This window comes from Myotis yumanensis, unplaced genomic scaffold (assembly GCF_028538775.1).
Source record: "Myotis yumanensis isolate MYYU_CA2020_CCGP unplaced genomic scaffold, mMyoYum1.0.hap1 SCAF_14, whole genome shotgun sequence".
Classification (NCBI taxonomy): Eukaryota; Metazoa; Chordata; class Mammalia; order Chiroptera; family Vespertilionidae; genus Myotis; species Myotis yumanensis.
In genome coordinates, this window is record NW_027223765.1 from 53,252,616 (window position 1) to 53,272,413 (window position 19,798).

The 19,798-nt window shown below is 40.7% G+C and overlaps 1 protein-coding gene across 1 annotated transcript; it reads right to left on the reverse strand.

Moving 5' to 3' along the window:
- Positions 1–18,002: 18,002 nt before the first annotated feature.
- Positions 18,003–19,338, reverse strand: LOC139022426 (tripartite motif-containing protein 60-like). Its single transcript, XM_070433583.1, is given in 2 exon segments — positions 18,003–19,305; positions 19,307–19,338. Coding segments are annotated over 2 exon segments (1,335 nt in total).
- Between the last annotated feature and the right edge of the window lie 460 nt (positions 19,339–19,798).

Consider the following 19,798-nt stretch of genomic DNA (forward strand, 5'->3'; position numbering starts at 1 on the left):
GCAAAATTAAGAAATGATCAGGAGTTAGGAGACCCAAGTTCTTGTTCAGTTCCATCTCTGCTGCTTCCTAGTCAGACGACTCTACCCACATTATCTACTAACTCATTTATTTTTGCCCCATAATCACCCATTCAATATTCATGGGGCACCTTTAACTCCTTACTTGACTTTCTGTAAATAAGAACAGGTCTCTTTCCTGTGGGAACACGCCTCATTTTGAAAATAGATATGAAGTACTTAACTACCGGCCTAAGTTTCCCTGTTTGTTAAAAAGCAGGCATATGTGAGTCAGGTTAAAGATGGGGGTGAGGGAAGTTAATAGCTATTTAAATTTTAAATAGAAGGGTTTAATAAGATGCTGTGCAAATATATTTTGTTATTACATATCCCCCCTTATCCAGTGTGGGCTATTTATTGAGTTCCTAAGTTTGACTTGTGATTAAATTGCCAATTTGAAACCTACATTTCTTTAAGACAGACCAAATTTCATCTACTTTGATTGACTTATTTTTCTGGGATTTTGTAAAATGGGATCATACTGAGAATGGTGATTCTAAGACTAACTAGCCTTTACAGAACACGTACGATATTCCACACGTAGTGACAGCCCTTATCTGGCCCAGCTCATGCAATTTAACTCTTACAACGACCCAATGAGAGAAGTACATTTTACAGGTAAGGCACTAAAGTGAGGGAGGAGTAATAAATTATTAAGTATCACTCAGATTCTAATCCTAAAGCAAGGATTCAAACTGTACTCTGCAGAGCTCTAATGCACAGGCTCTTAAAAACACTGCTGCAATGAACCAATTATTTAGCATTTCTATTATTATGTATACATATTTGCATTACACAAAATATTAATATTTAACTTATACTGTTATTTCATGTTGATACAGCTCCACTTATATAGCACCAACATACATCGTTATTGAATGTTGCTATAGAACACGTCACGAGTTAGCCTCCAAGTTCTTGGATGAAACTATACTTTTGACTTAATGTCTTAGAAAGCATTTTATTTTATTTTATTTTTTAAAATATATTTATTGATTTCAGAGAGGAACAGGGAGGGAGAGAAAGAGAAAAAAACATCAATGATGAGAGAGAATCATTGATTGGCTGCCTCCTTCATGCCCCCTACTTGAGGTTGAGCTGCAACCTGGGCAGGTGCCCTTGACTGGAATCAAACTTGGGACCCTTCAGTCCATAGGTCAATGCTCTATCCACTGAGCCAAATCAGCTAGGGCTTAGAAAGCTATTTAAATTGTGTCTCTCATGGTGTAGATACTAAAACATTGACCAAAGTCTAACTAAAATTTTTTTTACTTTCAGGACAAGTAAAAAAATCTACAAAATACTTTATATGAGCCCATGTCTTGGTTTGACATAAATCCTTTGTTGCCCAAGCTTCTAGAATTTTATTTAGAAAAATAGATTAGTTCTAGTCCCAACGAAAGGATGGTTAGTGTTCTTGAGTATTTTTGTATATCCCAGACATTGCCTGAGTGCTCCACCTGTCTTAGCCATTTACTCTGTATAAATGTAGTGGACACACTGCCCCTTCCTGCCTGACTTACTCTTTGGTATTTACATGTCCTCCTTGGAACCCCACCGGTGTTCCAGGGGTAGCAGGACCGTCTCCAGCTCCCACATGAGTCTGATTTGTCTCCTATCTCTTGGACAGTGGTTGGCATAGGAATTTAGGCCTAAGACAGCCAACCATTCCTGGATAAAATACAGTAGGTCCTCGGGTTACATCGGAGATCCGATCCTACAGGCGACATATCGTGATTTTCACTGTAAGTCGGAACCCACCCACATAAGCACCTACGTCACTCACATGGAGCACATACACAGCAGTAATGAAGTGAAACAGTGAAAAACATTTAAAAGAAAGGTAACAATTCCTGACCTTTACTTGTGGTAAATACAGTAAATAATAAAAAACATAAAGCACATATGTACATATGTCAAAATGACGGAACTTTTTTTAAATAAATAAATGGGAGATGGCGATGTAACCATGAAACAATGTACATCGAGTCTGACGTAACCCGAGGACCGTCTATAATGGGTTCAGAAGTAGCATGTGACTCAGTGCATGTGAAGGACTGGTTGGCATGTTTGCTGGGGTCATTTGGAAAAGAGAAAGCCATGGAAAGATGGACTCCCTTAGCTGTGGACACGGTCATGGTTATGGCCTTTATGGAAGTAAGTGTTCCACAAAGGCCATAAAGATAAGGTAGCTCCTTTAAATATGTTAGCACTGTGGAGAAGGGCACAGCCTTCTCACTACCAGCTCACAGATAATGCCAACAGTGACAAGAGGGAGAGGCAAGAGAGTCACAAAGAAACAGCCTGGGCCCTGAGTAGTCTGCCCTACCTGGGGGACTTTTCCCATATGCGAGTCAGTAAATTCTCTCTGTCCTCTGAGCTGGATTGACATGGATTTTCTGTTTCTTGTCTTCACATGAATACTGTTTGTTATATTATGTACAGTATTAATGTATGAGGATACACCGAGAATAAAAGTATGAGAACAAAATACTTATATATCACATTTGCATGGTTCTTGATATTTTTTAAGTGCCTATTATACATTTTAATCTCAGTGAATTTCTATAAGCTTAAGGAGTTAGGTTACACAGATATGATTGCAGTGGAATTATATTTTTCTCAGGAGATGGGTTCTACATATACAGAGTGAAAACTGTGTAGTCAAAATTATTCTTTGGAATCCCATGCTCCCATATGTCAGTTTCCCCTCCCCCCTTTCTCTCTCTCTCTCTCTCTCTCTCTCTCTCTCTCTCTCTCTCTCTCCCACCATTCATTCCATTAGTCAAAAACGGTTATTGAGCAACTTCTATGTGTTACAAACACAGTACCGAGTAATGGCAAGATCTCTGATCTCATAAAATTTACTTTCTAGTGGGTGAGAGAATGATTAAAAAGGTAATTGAGCTCATTATATACTGGGGTAGTTTCTAGAAAGGTTGAGATTATTGAGATTAATAAGGGCAGGAGACTTGTTGAAGGTAGTCAGGGGAAGCTTCTCTGAGAAGTGACTGAGCTCTGAAGGATGAGAATGAGCTAATCCGTTGATCAGTGGCCAGGGAGCCTTTTAGGCAGAAGGAAGGTCAATAATGACAAAGACCTCAGTTGGAAAACTGTATGATGTCTTGGGGGAACAGAAGAGCTGTCTACTTGAACAATAGTGAGTGATGGGAGAGGGTAGGAGATGAAGTCACAGAAGTAAGTGACCCTTAGAATATGGGAAATATTTCTTAGGGCATGGTGTGGAAGTTTTGATTTTATATTAACAGGAATGAAAGGAAAACAATTAAAAGGCTGATTTGAGGTTGTAAAGTAATTATTGTGACAAGGGATAAGAGAGGAAAACTAACTAGTTAAGTGGGCTTGTAGTTCAAAAAAAGTTATAGTGGTGTGTGGTCCGGTGATGGTAGTGAATATTGAGAGAAGCTTTTAGAAATGAAATGTATTTTGAAAGAAGAACCTACAGAACTCAGTGATCTTTGGATGTTGGGAGCAGGTAAAGGAAAGGAAGGCATAAATGAGTCCTAAGTTTTTGTCTGAATTACCTGGGGGTCGAAAGATGCCATATACATGGATAGGACAGCAGTATGAGCATTAGTGTGAGAGCTGCAGTGTTCTATTTATGACCTATTAAGATTGAGATTCATGATAGACATGTTATTTTATTGTTGAGGAAGAAGGCAAATGAGCTATTCAAACTCATAGGACAAATAAGTAGAGAACTTCTACTTGATCTTAGGTCTGCCCAAAGATACAGGTAGCTTCTTTAAATATCAGCCCACTCTATTTTAGCATTGACTGACCAGTTGAGTTGTCATTAGATTACAAAACACCTCACAAATAGTAATGAATGTAGGCTTAGAAGTTTAACAATGGTAGCAATAGCTTTTAATTGTTTGTGAGCATGTCTATTGACAAGCCCCACAGAACCAAGATGGGAATGTCAATAGAGCTACAAGGCTAAGATGGTTAATGGAATGAGTAGCTGGTACTCCTTAGTCAGCGAATTTTCCTATCCCTTGGGTATCATCATCTAGCAGTTCAACTGTAGAAATTCCTTTTGCCACGCAACTATAGGAACTATGTGCAGTAGTTGTTATGTGACAGAGTTCCATATAAAAGGATATACTAGTATGTGAAGTCAGAAAATGACTTAAATTATTTTACCTGGCATTTTCATACTACAACACTGTTATGCTGAATGCCAGTCTATATTTTAATCTTACTCAGTTTTATGAACCTAGTGCAAGCATCATTACAATTATTATTACAGTAGAGTTGCATCTTGCTTGGCAGCTGTGTTCTAAAGTACATAAGCAGAAATTGTTTATGTTGCCAAAATTACCCCCTGAGAATTCTGTCTTTCAAAGGTTCAACACAGCTACTTTTCACACAAGTATTATGGTTCATTGCTGTTTGTTCCACTCACACCTTGTAAAGTAAATGACTTCTCTTTGGGGTCACGTCATATAAAAAAACAGAGACACACCCAATACAACAAGATCCTATTTTCTCTTCCTTCCTTTTTACTTCCCTTCTCCCTCCCACAAATATTTATGGACTTCTACATGTCAAGTGTTATTCTCGAGACTGAGAATACAGCGACTAGCTGAGACATGAGTTCTTGACCTCATACATGTGAGAGGCACACAGACACAGGAAGAAGTTCGCAGCCTCCAGAGCACCCAGCACAGCACTAAAGGCTGGCAGAACCCGTGAGCTAATTAGATTGTTTCTCTCTCTCTCTCTCTCTTTGCTGAGCAGTTATATTTGAATTTGCATAATATATACTATTAGATACAATTCTGTATTCTCATTATACATATGAGGAAACAAGCTATAAGAGATGACTTCCCAATAGTCTTCTGATTGTAGTAGAATTAGGTTTTGAATCTAGTTTTAAATTTAAGGTCCTAATTCCCCCTTCCTCCACCCTCATAAGCATCTTTCTCTCTCCTTTGGCTTGGTCAGTATTTTAGGTCTCAAGCCTATGATTCTCCTTGTCCATCCTAAATTTGACCTCTGGTGTCCCTGCTCTTGCCTTTTGTTTACTGACATTTCCCCTGCCCAGATATAAATTTCTATGCTTCTATCCCGGTCTTAGCCTTACAAAGTGTGGGGTGGAGGTAGCTCCTAATGCCTCTATTGCTTAATTTTTGCTTTTGAGATCTTTAACTCTTGGTCAGGATTGGCTTAAGAATGGCTATTTAACAGGGAGGACCTGGATTCACTCTACTGACACTGCACCTTTCCAGCTTCCCGGGAGATTCCATTAGATTCTTATATCCCTGTAAAACATTGCCATTGTTACTGAGGCTAAACCTATTTAGGTGAATGTCCCTCTGCAGAACCATTTATCTTCCATTCCAATTTATAGTGGAGACATGGCTCAGATCCAAAACTCAGTGATTTATTAGGGTTTCTATTTAGGATTGTGTTTAAAGACACTATGCCCTACATTGCGGGCTTGTTAAAGTAAGAAATACCCATATAATTTAATTTAGAGCAAAACAATTGGTAGGGGAGGAAAGAGTTACCTGAAGTACATAGAACTCCTACTGTTGAGGCTATGGAAACCTCTGACTGTCATGTCAGGCTGTTCTATTACTGGGTAGCAGTGGAAAGTTTAAGCAGTGTTATCTCATTTATCTTAATGTGCTATATTATAGATCTGCTTCAATGTTTTGGAGTAGTTGCCACTGTAATTTTATGTAATGACTTGATTTAATGTCCTGACATTTGGTGCAATTTTTACCTTTACCTAAGGTAAGCTATGAGAGGGAACAAATATTACTTGCAAATTGGTTTTTAAAAATAAGAGAATAAAGTGATGAAGTCTCCTCTAAATAAAGCTGTATCGTTGGGTAGAAAGAGTACAGGACTGCTGTGCCCTTGTTCACCGTGGATCCTTGGACATGCTCTCACATTTCTGGGCCTCAGTTTTCTCAGTGTCAGTAACACTAGCTCAATAACAGCAACCTCAACATTGCAGTGGTTTAGCACTAAATTCCCGGAGTTTCTTTCTCACTCACTTCAGCCTAAGGAGTGCATGTGGGGCGGGAGTTCTGGCTTCTCTATGTTGTGGCTTCATAGTCTTTAGCACACAGTCTCAATCAATACCATTGGGAAGTTTTTAAATGGCTGACATCACTGCCCCAATGAGGAAATCAGCTTTAATACTGTCTCATCTTCCTCCTACTCCATTGGGTGACTACAGCTTTAACTTGGATACTAATGAATCTTATCTTTGATACTAAATTATTAGTTTCCAAGAAAATGCTTAGTAGTAGCTTACCACAAATTACATAATATTTTAGTCTTCTTAATTATTTAAGTATTTAAAATAATGTAATAACTTTATAATTCTGGAAGTGTTCTTCACAAAACCTCAGCAATGAAAACAAAGATCTCTGCTTACTTTAAAGAAAAAAGTTATTTTTTCCAAAAAATGTTTTCCCCAAACAACTACTTTATGGAATTACAATATACACTTTTTTTTTTTAATATATTTTATTGATTTTTTACAGAGAGGAAGGGAGAGAGATAGAGAGCTAGAAACATCGATGAGAGAGAAACATCGATCAGCCGCCTCCTGCACATCTCCTACTGGGGACGTGCCCGCGACCCAGGTACATGCCCTTGACCGGAATCGAACCTGGGACCCTTCAGTCCGCAGGCCGACGCTGTATCCACTGAGCCAAACCGGTTTCGGCCAATATACACTTTTTAAAATTTCAAATTATTTGCTCTTTTGTTTCTCCTCTAAGAAAAAAAACACAACCCTACAATACCAAGTCTTTTTTATTTTGTTTAAATAGAATAGCTATTAACATTTCAAGAAGCATATTTTATTTTATTTTTTAATTTTCTTTTACTTTTGAAATGTTCCATTTAATAGTCTTGTACCACAGTTGACCAGAGGTAACTGAAACTGTGGAAAGCAAAACTGTGTATAAAGAGGGACTTCTGTAGTACAAAACCTCCATCGTATACACACTTATTTGGGTGGCATTTTTTTTTAAATTAAATCTTTATTGTTCAGATTATTACAGTTGTTCCTCTTTTTTCCCCCCATAGCTCCCCCCCACCCAGTTCCCACCGCACCCTCTGCCCTTACCTCCCCCCCTCCCCCACACTGTCCTCATCCATAGGTGTACGATTTTTGTCCAGACTTTTCCCGCACCCTCCACATCTCTCCCCCCCGCCCGAGAATAGTCAGTCCACTCCCTTTCTATGCCCCTGATTCTATTATATTCACCAGTTTATTATGTTCATCAGATTATTTATTCACTTGATTTTTAGATTCACTTGTTGATAGATGTGTATTTGTTGTTCATACTTTGTAACTTTACCTTTTTCTTCTTCTTCCTCTTCTTAAAGGGTACCTTTCAGCATTTCATATAATACTGGTTTGGTGGTGATGAACTCCGTTAGCTTTTTCTTATCTGTGAAGCTTTTTATCTGGCCTTCAATTCTGAATGATAGCTTTGCTGGGTAAAGTAATCTTGGTTGTAGGTTCTTGCTATTCATCACTTTGAATATTTCTTGCCACTCCCTTCTGGCCTGCATAGTTTCTGTTGAGAAATCAGCTGACAGTCATATTGATACTCCCTTGTAGGTAACTGACTGTCTTTCTCTTGCTGCTTTTAAGATTCTCTCTTTGTCTTTTGCTCTTGGTATTTTTTTAAAAATATATTTTATTGATTTTTTACAGAGAGGAAGGGAGAGAGATAGAGAGTTAGAAACATCGATGAGAGAGAAACATCGATCAGCTGCCTCCTGCACATCTCCTGCTGGGGATGTGCCCGCAACCAAGGTACATGCCCTTGACCGAAATCGAACCTGCGACCCTTCAGACTGCAGGCCAACGCTCTATCCACTGAGCCAAACCGGTCCGGCGCTCTTGGTATTTTAATTATGTTGTGTCTTGGTGTGGTCCTCTTTGGATTCCTTTTGTTTGGTGTTCTCTGTGCTTCCTGGACTTGTAAGTCTATTTCTTTCACCAGGTAGGGGAAGTTTTCTGTCATTATTTCTTCAAATAGGTTTTCAATATCTTGCTCTCTCTCTTCTTCTGGCACCCCCATAATTCGGAAGTTGGTACGCTTACACTATCTTCATATTTTTGGATTCTTTTTTTCTTTTTGTTTTTCCGGTTAGGTGTTTTTTGCTTCTTTGTATTTCAAATCTTTGACTTGATTCTTGGGATCCTCTAGTCTGCTCTTGGAACTCTGTATAATATTATTTATTTCAGTCAGTGTATGCTTAATTTCTAGTTGGTCCTTTTTCATATTCTCGAGGGTCTTGCTAGATTTATTGAGGGTCTCACTAAATTTATTGGTGGTTTCTAGAAAATTCTTGAAAAACCTTATAACCGTGGTTTTGAACTCTATATTCAGTAGTTTGCTTTCCTCCATTTCTGTCATTTGTAACCTGTTTCTTTGTCTCCGCATTTTTTTATGCTTTCCTGTGTTGATAGAGTGGCTTTCTGTGCTGGGTGTCCTATAGGGCCCCATGGCTCAGCCTCCCCAATTACCTGAGGTGGACACTCTTGGTGTATCCCTTTGTAGGCTGTGTTCACAGTCTTGTTGTAGGTAAGCCTGGATTGTTGTAGGTATCACTGGGAAAAATTCACCTCCAGGCCAATTGGCTGTGAGAATCAGCTGTGTCTATGGTGGGAGAACTTCTGTGCTGGAGACACCCCTATGGGGCAAGACTTGCTTCAGTGGGGCTTTGGTGCTCACTGAGTCTGCACCCTGAGTGTGTCCCTTATGGATCTGAGGAGTTGTAATCTGGATGGTCCCACTCTGACTACTGGGTACACTGGCTGTTGGATCTCTAAGGAGGTGCTAATTTAACCTCTGCCTGAGGCTACCCAGCAGGAGCTATGGAGAGATCTGCAGATTCCTCTTCTTTGTTTGTGGTTTGGAGGTGCCCATATGAGGCCCAGCTGTGAAGCAATGCAAGCTGCTGTGGGGCCTTGGGCCTTCTTTTGGATGTTCTGGGTCTCTCTGACCCAGCTGCAGTTTGTTAGGCAATTTCAGATTGCAAAGGGCCAGGCCATTCATATGCAAAAGCCTCTGCGCACAGCTTGGGTGGGGTGGGGTCTCAGGGAATCGACAGGGCGGGGCAAACAGCTATGGCTGATCCTCAGTCCTACCCTAAGAGGCCCCAGAGTCTCAGTGTAATGTAATGGGTTGACCTACAGAGACGACCACCAGGGACTCAGATCAAAATTTAGGAGCCTTTATTAAGCTGGCCAGAGACTACAGTTACAGCACCCTGCCGAAGCAGAGGCTGAACTGCAGTGCCGACTATAGGAGTTACATTTTATTATTAAATTCTGTGGAGGCCCAGAGAAAAATGTGTCTTTCAAATTCTCGGCCCCCAATATGGAGGAAACTCTCTTTATTTATACTTTTTCCAGTCCTTTGTCTCCCTAACTTGGAGTGAGACTTCAGGGCCTTCTGAGAAAGAAGGCCTGCGTGCTGGGAAGGGGCCATGAGACCATATTTCAAGGCCTGGCCTGATGTCCGCACTGACAACTCTGTCTGGGGCATAGTTTACGGCCTCTCTGGAATGGGAGTTGTCTTATTTTCCTTATTATTTAAGACAGAAGCCAGAATAGCAGGGTTAAAATTTCAAACAGCAGTTTTTATATAAGATGGATACTTCATTCCCCACTGGTTTTAGGTACATGAGTCAAATCATTGACTCTTTTGGGTCATTGTTGAGGAAGGAGTTATATTAATTGACCCCTCAGGACTATAAGCTTGATAGAATTAATTCTTTGCTGAATAAAGTCAGTGGGCCTGTTTATAAGATAAGGGCCTGGAATGAGGGTCCAATGAGTAATCTTTAGAGGGTCCAAAGAGTCCTGGACTCTCTATTTTGTCTGGTTGTCTTGAGGCGGGCGTGATGAAGACACATCAGGATCCTGTCAACCTTGACTGCCGTGGGGGTGGTCCTTTCCAGGTAGGAGTCAGTCCTTGGGTAGCAAATTTCTTTACCCAAACAGAGTCACCAGGTTGGAAGGGATGAACCGGATACAGGCAGAGCATCTCGGACATGCTTCTGGTCTGCTTCCTAGGTAGACTGTAAAGCCTGAAAGAACTTGAGAAAAGATTGGTTATGGATTTCAGCTTTTCTAGATTGGGTTTATTGTAAGCTGGTGAGATGGGTAGTTCAGGGTCTGGAAGAGTCATGAGAATCTGTAGAGGCCCCACTGGTTTTAGGGCAGCCTCCCGGGCTGCTTCATCTGCAGCCTAGTTCCCTCTTACTTCTGGGGAGTCCCCTTGTCTTACATACCTAGAGGTGGAAACACTTAGTTACATCTGGCAGTGCCAATTGGCCCATCGTCCTTGCTCTGCTCATGTCTGTCTAACTGCCTACTATATTAAAAAAAAAAAAATCGCTGCAAGCTCCTCTGAGAGAAAGCCGCCCTCGAGTTCTGCCTGATGCCAGACAATCCAATTTCTCCCAGTATGAGTCTGGGTCCCCAGAGACTTGCCCAGAACTGAAGTTCAGAGCAGTCGGGAGCTTGAGACTCCCTCCCGATTGAAAAAGACAACCGCGTCCTTAGTTGCCGGCCCTTTCCACATGCACCTCCGTACCTCTGCACTTTACTTCTACACCTCCTCCGAGTCTCAGTGTGCTTTTCTCTTTCCTTCTAGTTGTAGAATTTCCACTCAGCCAGCCTTCCTGTGGTTCTGGATGATGCCCTTTTTGTTTTTATTTGTATTTTTGAAGTGGTTGTATGAGACAGCAATTTCTGGTGTTTACCTATGCCGCCATCTTGGTTTCTCCTCAAGAAGCACATTTTAGATAATGCCATTATAGAAAGTAAGGAGAATTAGGAGATTATAAAATAAGGAAAAGATGAAAAAGTTGTATTAAGTGTAGATTGATTTTATAGGTATGTTTAACAGATTCATGGAAGGTGGACAAATATATTTGGAGTCTTTAGTTAAAATCAGAAAATAAAATAACCAAATACAAGTAAAAAAATAAAGTAAATAAAAATCAAGGGACTGTTGCATATGCTATTTTTAAAAAATCAAAAGAAAAGAGTGAGTGATAATTCACAGTGATTAAAAGGAGGAAACTATATAAAATGATAGAAGGCAGAAGAGCAGAATGGTTAGTTAATGGTGTTGCATAAAACATACAATGAAAAGATGTGAAATATGACATCAAAACCACAAAATGTTGGGGGAATGTAAAAATCTGGAGTTTTAGAATGTCTTCAAACCAAATTTGTTATCCACAAAAGAAACTGTTATAAGTATAGGTTGTGATAGGTAAACCTTATGGTAACCACAAATAAAAAAAAGCCCTATAGTTAATATGCAACAGATTGTGAGAAAAGAATCTAAGCCCATCATTACAAAAAGTCATTGAGCCACAAGGGAAGAAAGCAAGAGAAGAAGAAAGGAACAGAGAGAAACTACGCAACAGCCAGAAACAATGAACAAAATGCCAATGGTACACACCTATCAATAATTACTTTAATGTATTGGATTTAAATTCTCTCATCAAAAGACATGACGTTGCTCAATCGATAGAAAAACAAACAAACAAAACCTATCTACATAATGTCTACAAGAAATTCCCTTCAGATATCAGGACACACAGACTGAAAGCAAAGGAATGGAAAAAAAATGTCCCATTCAAATGGAAACCAGGAGAAAACTGGGTAGCTATACTTACATTGCTACAGTAGGCAGCTAGTCAGGTATTAACAAAAGAGAAGGGAGCAAACCTGGCTAAGAGTAATTAAGTGTGGGATCTATAGCTTCTGGACACTCCAGGGCTCAGCTGCATTGCCCAGCCAAGGGGATCAGCATCCCTCCCCCCAGGGGCAGGAAGAATCAGCTTTGCAATCTCTGGGAGACAAGCACAGACGGCAGGGGAAATCCCTCTGCTGAGACATGCACAGCAGAAGCCAGAGGATGAAACAAAACGATGAGACATGTTTAGCCAAGATGATGACTAAAATGGAAGAGTCTAGCCTGGGAAAAATCTGGAAAAAAGACTGAATAGGATAAGGGCACAAGACCTAGAAGACCCCAGTACAAGCTCATGAAGAATTGGGAGAAGATTGGTTAGTCTGAAAGAAAGATTTCTGTTTCCCCAAACCAAGGAAATATGGGGAAAGCTTAACAAGGCCTGAAGTTGGTTGGTGTGCTCTCTCTTCATAGAAGCTGTGTGGACCCAGCCTGGACTGAAGCATGGCGCCGGTGGGGCCGGAGCACAGGGTGGGCACAGACTATGCTGGACTATCCGAGCCCAGTGGGATGGTGCTACAGTTCTGGATCCTGGCCCTCCTGCTGGGCCCTTGTGCTCACCAGGCCCTGGACATCCGTCCATGAGCCACCTGGTCATGGGTGAGACACTGGCATCTGGGGGCAGTCCTTAGTTTTTGCTCCAATAAATCTTACCACTGCACCTCACAGCCTCCTATGTGTGAGCCCCGAAATGCTTCTCTTGCAACTCCGTGGAAGAATCCTATTTCCACCTTCAACACAGATGATGATGCTTTGGGGGTTCCAGCCTTTCTCTACTTTGGAAGCATCAGCTAACAGCCTCTGTCCCAGTCTCAGATCCCCATCCCTTTCCCCCTTAGGTCAGGCAGGGAGAGGCTTCCACACCCTGTGTAGGCATGAACCACAGCCCTTGTCTGCAGGAAGCTGTTACAGAAGACCTACCATTCTGCCTCATCACCCCTAAAAGATGTCAGGGGTGGAAGTCTCTGAGGGGGAAATGATACAGGCCAGTAAGCCAGGACAAGAGGGATAGAGAAGCTGAGACAGATAGTTAAATAGCCAAGCAGTTTACAGCCATCTAGTAAATCACAAAATCCTATCTTCCCTAATCAAGGACACTTAAGAGTAAGAACTTGTATATATATATATATATATATGCATAACCCATGGTCATAGACAATAGTGTGGTGAAGGCCTGGGGGAGGGGGTTAGGGGAGAGGTGAAGGGACCAATGTGGGAAATACTTTCAACAATAGATACATTTAAAAAATAACAAAAAATAAAAATATTAAAACACCAAAAGAAAAGAGTAAATAGTTTACACTTCTCCCCAACCAGAGGGTAAATAGCTTAAATCATCCTACTAGGGAGATGAATAGCAGAAATCTAATTAGTGCCACCATTTGTGCCAAAAACACTCAAGGATAGATGAAATTAAGGGAATAATCTCATTTTGGTGCATCAGCAACAAGCTGATGAATATTGTATTAAGATCTCCCATAAGACCTTCCTTAAACTCTCAGCCTTTAAAAACCCTCACAATGAAGGAGCCAGCATATACCCTCCTTCCCAGGATCATGCCTGTGCCTTTCTCTTCCCCTTCTCTTCCTCCACATGCGTGCATCTCTTAAACTCTAAGAGATCCCATGAGACTTGCAATCAGGGGAGCAATGGGTAGCAGCAGCTCGTCCAGGGCTTGCCCCTAAGCCTGTCTCCAAGGCCCCCTTTGTCTCTGACCTGCTATCAGGACTGGTCCCTTTCCGGTAATATGTCTATTAAAGACAAAAATGACTTTAAAACAAAGACTATAATAAAAGACAAAGAGGGCATTATATCATGATAAAGGGGTCAATCCAACAAAAGGATATAATATTTATAAATATTTATGCACCCAACATAAGAGCACCTAAATATATAAAGCAAATATTAACAGGCTTAAAGGAAAAGATAGACAGTCTTACAGTATTAGTAGGGGACGTTAATAACTCACTTGCACCCATGGGTAGGTCATTCAGGCAGAAAATCAATAAGGAAATATCAGCCTTAAACAACAGATTAGGCCAGATGTACCTAAAAGATACATACAGAACATTCTATCCAAAAGCAGCAGAATACACATTCTTCTCAAGTAAACATGGTACATTCTCCAGGATAGATCACATATTAGGCCATAAAACAAGTCTTAGTAAATTAGAGAAAATTGAAATTATATCAGTCATGTTTTCTGACCACAATGGCAATAAAAGCAAAAATAAGCAAATATGACAATATCAAACTAAAAAGCTTCTGCACAACAAAGAAAACCATCAACAGAATGAAAGCCAAATTACTCAATTGGAGAAGATATTTGCAAATCATTTATCTGACAAGGGATCAATAAACTAACTAAATAAAGAACTCATACAACTTAATAACAAAAATACAATTGAAGTATCAACAGAAGATCTAAATAGACATTTTTTTCTAAAGAAATACAGATGGCCAAAAAGACATAAAAAATGCTCAACATCACTAATAATCAGAAAAATGCAATGAGATATTACCTCACACCTGGCAGAATAGATATTATCAAAAAGACAAGAAATAACAAGTGTTGGTAAGAATGTGGAGCAAGGGAGCCCTTGTGCACTGTTGGTGGGAATTTAAATTGGTGCAACCATTATGGAAAACACTATGGAAGTCTGTACAAAATTTAAAAATAGAACTACCATATGATCCTGCATCTCCACTTAGGGTATACCTGAAAAAAAAGGAAACAATCATTCAAAAAGAGATATACACTCTTATGTTTATTGCAGCATTTATGCAATAGCCAAGACATGGAAACAGCCTAAGTGTCCATTAATGGATGGATGGATGGATGGATACAGTGTTTCTTTCACACATCCATTTATCCACTTCCTTTATCTTCTTGCTTCATCATTCATTTATCCCTCTGATAATTATTGAGCATCATTAAGTGGCATATGTTCAGTGAGCCACTAGGGATATTGAGAATGAATAAGTCCCAATACCTGCCTTGCAAAATTACAATAAATATTAGGGAACTAAATTTTTATTAGGAGTAATTAAAACAAATTCTAACCGGTAGTCAGGTATATTGCTCATTCACTCTTTCTCCTCTGTAGCACTTGGAATTCAGCTTTTTCATTTGTTTTGTTCTAGATGCTTTACATTGGATAGGATATGTTTATTTGTCTCTGCCTAGATGTGGTCTATTATGTGATTAATGCCCTTCTTCGTTTTTTATTATGATATTTGTTGTAAATTTTATCTTATATTGGTCCAGCTACACCAGCTTTCTTTTCTATTTGCATGGATTTTTGGCTATCCCTTTACTTTTAGTCTGTGTGTCTATCTTTCTGAAGTGAGCCGATTGTAGAAAGCACGTAGATGCATCTCATTATTTTTATACATTGAGCCACTTATGCTTTTTGATTGGAAATTTTCTCCAATACATTTAAAGTAATTATCGACAGAGGTGTACTTATTGACATTTTGTTCATTGTTTTCTGGTTGTTTTTGTAGTTCCTCTCTGTCCTTTTATTCTTCTAGTTCTCTCTTCCTTCTGGTTTGATGACTATTTAGTGCTATGTTTATATTCCATTCTCATTTTCTTTTGCATATTTACTGTAAGTATTTTCTTTGTGGTTACCATGAGGTTGCATACAACTTTCTGTGAATATAAGAGTCTATTTCAAATTTATAGCAACTTGAATATGAACATAGTCCAAAGCTATATTTTAATTCTTCTCCCAATTTTGTTTTTTGATGTCACATTTAACATCTTTTAATTGTATATATCTCTTAACTATTTGCTGTAGCTTTACTAGTTTTGTCTTTTGACCTTTTTACTAACTTTATAATTTATTAATACCCTACCTTTATTACATTTCCTTTACACTCATATGATTTCTTGTTATTAAGTATTACCATTTCTTTTCAGTTTAAAAAGACCCTTCAACATTTCTTGTAAGGCCAGTATAGTGGTGGTGAAGTCTTAGCTTTGCTTATCTGGATAACTATTTCCCCTTTAATTCTTTTTAAAAAAACACACAAATGTTTTATTGATTTCAGAGAGGAAGGGAGAGGGAGAGAGAGAGAGAGACATCAATAATGAAAGAGAATCATCAACTGGCTGCCTCCTGCACACCCTCTACAGGGGATTGAGTCTGCAACTTCGGGAATGTGCCCTGACTGGGAATTGAAACATAACCTCCTAATTCCTGGGTGGATGCTCAACCACTGAGCTACACCAGCCAGGATCTCCTTTAGTTCTTAGTAATAACCTTGCCAGGTAGAGTATGGTTGGTTGTAGGTTTTCCCCTTTCATCACTTTGAATGTATTGTACCACTACCTTCTGGCCTGCAAGGTTTCTGCTGAAAAATCTGCTGATATCCTTATGGGTTTTTCTTGTATGTAATAAGTTGTTTTTCTCTTGCTGCTTTTGGAATTCTTTCTTTAGTTTTAACTTTTGACATCCTATCTAATAAAAGAGTAATATGCAAATTAACCATCACTCTGCATCAAAGATGGCGGTGCCCATAGCAGCCAGGGCAGGACACTGGAGGCCTCACCTCGGCAATGTGAGCCCAGCAGGCAAGTTCGCTGGTGCTGTGGCAACCTGGGAGCAGGCAAGTGCACCCGCAGATAGCACCCAGCAGGGCCTGCTTGCCCATCACCGTGGTATGGAGCAGGCAGGCCCGGCACAGAGCAGAGAACCAAGGGGAGTGGGCCCAAGCCATCAGTAGGACATCCCCTGAGGGCTCCCAGATTGGAGAGGGTGCAGGTTGGGCTGAGGGACCACACCCCCCCCCCCACCCGTGCACTAATTTCGTGCACCAGGCCTCTAGTTTTAATTATAATGTGTCTTGGTGTGGATCTGAGTTTTTCTTATTTGGGCTTCTTGGACTTGAATGTTTGTTTCCTTCCCCAGATTAGGAAAGCTTTAGTCATTATATTTTCAGATAAGTTCCCTGTTCCTTCCTCTTTTCTCTTCCTGGGACCCCTCTAATACAAATTTTATTCTGCTTAATGATGTCCCATAGATCTTATGATGTGTCTTCACTTTTAATTTTTCTTATTTTTTTCTGATCTGTCTAGATGAGTTCCCATGCTTTGTCCTTCAGTTCACTGCTTTGTTCTTCTGCTGTATCCAGTCTGACATTGAATCCCTCTAGTTACTTTTCAGTTCAACTACTCTTCAGCTTTGTTTGTGACTTCTGTTAAGTGCTTTTTCTTTTTTACATTTTCTCTCTCTCTGTTGAAGTTCTCACTGTGCTTATCTATTTCTCTCCCAAGTTCAGTGAGCATTTTTATGATCACTACTTTGAATTCTTTGTCAGGCAGATTACTTATCTCTGCTTTACAGAGTCTTTTTTTTTTTTTTTGAGGTTCTATATTGTTTTGTTTTGAACATGTTTCTGTCCACTTTTGCTTGATTCTACACATTAGATGAATCAGCTACCTCTCCCAGTCTTGAAGGAGATGCCTGTGTAGGAGATGATATGTGGGGATTACAAGCACAATCCCCCTGGCCACCAGAGCCAGACTCCCATGGGTGTCCTTGTGTAGGCTGCATGCCCACCTGCTGTGGTGGGGTGGAGGATGCTGTGTGGGTGCAGGTGGGGTGCTCGCCCAGCTGGCTGGGACATGGTTGTGGCATGGAGGTTGCTGGGGCACTCCCACAGCTGCTAGGGAGGTGAGAGGAAGAATTCTAAAATGGTGCCAGGCAGCCAGGCCTACCAAGATAGGATCAGGTTTCAGAAATGGTGCCCATTAGTGTCTCTGTCCCTGGAGAAGATCCCAACAGGTTCCCACCTCCCTGAAGAAGCTTTAAGATTAGTAATTGTGTCTCTTTCACATGTATTTAGGTGCTTTTCAAACTGCTGCCTTTGTGCTAGGTCAGCAGGACAAGCGAGTCTGCATGCACTCCTGTTAAAGTGACTCTCCATTCCTTAGCGTTCCATGATTTTCCTGGATGTAATCCCCACTGGTTTTCAAAGCAAGATATTTGGCAGCTTGTCTCTGTAGAGCAGGACCTAGGCTTTGGGGGTGCTTGATGTGGGGCACAAACCCTTGCTTCTTCTTCTTTTTTTTTGTACTTGGGCCTTTTATTACAAGCACTCTCTATTAACACAGGAAGAGAGTAGAAAGCATCAAACAGATTACAAGGCAGTTCATCATTCATCTTTGACTATACGCATTACAAGTGATTTTGTAAAAAGTCCTATGCAGAAATAGGGCATAAGTTTCACTGTAAACCTTTCACTGAAAGTATACAAATGTGATCTAGTTCTCAAATTATAAAATGAAACTTCTCCCAACTCATAGTCCAGAAAAATGCCTATCTGTTCCCAGTTGCCTGAATCCCATGTGACAGATGTATTTGCCCAGAACTGAAGCTGCCAGCAGCCATTTCTTGGGGATGGTGGCATAGGAGCATTCTTGGGGAAAGATTCCTTACACACGCCTAAGCACCATGCCCCTGTGCCTCTTACTTCTACTTGCCAAAAATGCCTGCCAGCATCAAATCCCTTAGAACTCAGGACAGCTGGGTAAGAAGTGCGTGCCTGAAGATTATGAAGACCAAATGATGTCCTATAGGTCACACTTTTTCTATCTCTTGAGATAATGAGACTTGGATGGGCTGTTTCAGGATCCAGTGTCAAATCTACCTGAAATGTGTGGATCATTTTATGCAGGCCCAAATAATGTGGGGGGAGAGAGCAACTCTCCTCCTTTAATTCATATAAAAGGGTGGCTAGGGTCTCTAGGTTATCATACCTGTTGTGGATACTTTCAATACCAGTGAGTAAATCCACGTCTGTCTGCAAACACTTACTGATAATATCACTAAGCTGACTGTTTAATATGGAGCTGTGGTTTGATATTTGGTTTTTCTCTGCCATTAATTTTTCTTCAACATTTGTTGTTTCAGTCAGCAAACTGATAAGCATTGCATCCTGTTTCTTTTCCAAAAAATTTTTAAGTTGTTTAACTTCAGAGTGCAATTCATCCTTTTGATGTTCTATCCTCTGTCTCAATTCAAAACATTTCGACACTTGCATTTCTGACCGATTTTCAGTATCTTCAATCTGCTCGCTCAAGGACTCAATATAGCTCTTGAGCTTCCTCCTGTGAGTAGCTGCAGCTTCTTCAATGGGCATCAGGGGGTGATCCCCGTGATCAGAGGAGACCCTGCACTGGGCACACAACAGCTGCAGGTCCTTCTCACAGAACAGGGCCAGACCTTCATGGTGCTTCTTACACAGGGGTTCCTCTTGCTTTTTCCTCTTTCCCCTCATGCCGGGAATCTGCTGAACAATCTCAGTCATGTGACACAATTGGGTGTGCCTCTTCAAACTCCTGTCAGGGCAGTGGTGGAGGCAGACAGGGCAGGGCAAGGTGCCCTGTAGACCCTCCCAGCTCTGGTGGATGCAGGAGGAACAGAAGTTGTGCCCACACTCAGTGGTCACTGGGTCTCAGGTAATCCAGGCAGATGGGACAGCTGGCCATTGTACAGGGAGGGTGTCTGTCCCAAGACAGTCTAGTCAGTCCATGTGATCCTCCAGGAGTGAGGAAAAGTGAGAAGCTGAGGTCTGCTCAGTCCTCCCTCCCTGTGGAAGCCACTAGGAGTTTCCAAGAAGAGTTCCAGCCACCAGCTGTAGTCCAGTCTTCTTGTTGCCCTCTCCTGTATTTAACACCACTTTGCACAAGGGATGTAGAGTGCTCCTGGTCAAAAACCAAGCACAATCCAAGTCATATGTCGTTTCTGGAGCCTGCTCCTTTGAATGAGTCCCTGAAGTGTGTCTCCAAGAAGAGTCTCTGAAGCCTGGCCTATATATACCACTAGGAGGATTAATCTCTTTAAGACCTCACCCAGCAAAGGCTCCTCCTTGGAGGTGAGACTTGTGGGAAAGGGTGGTACTAGGATGATCTTTAGAAGTATGGTTGATGGGATTTCCTCTTATTCCTG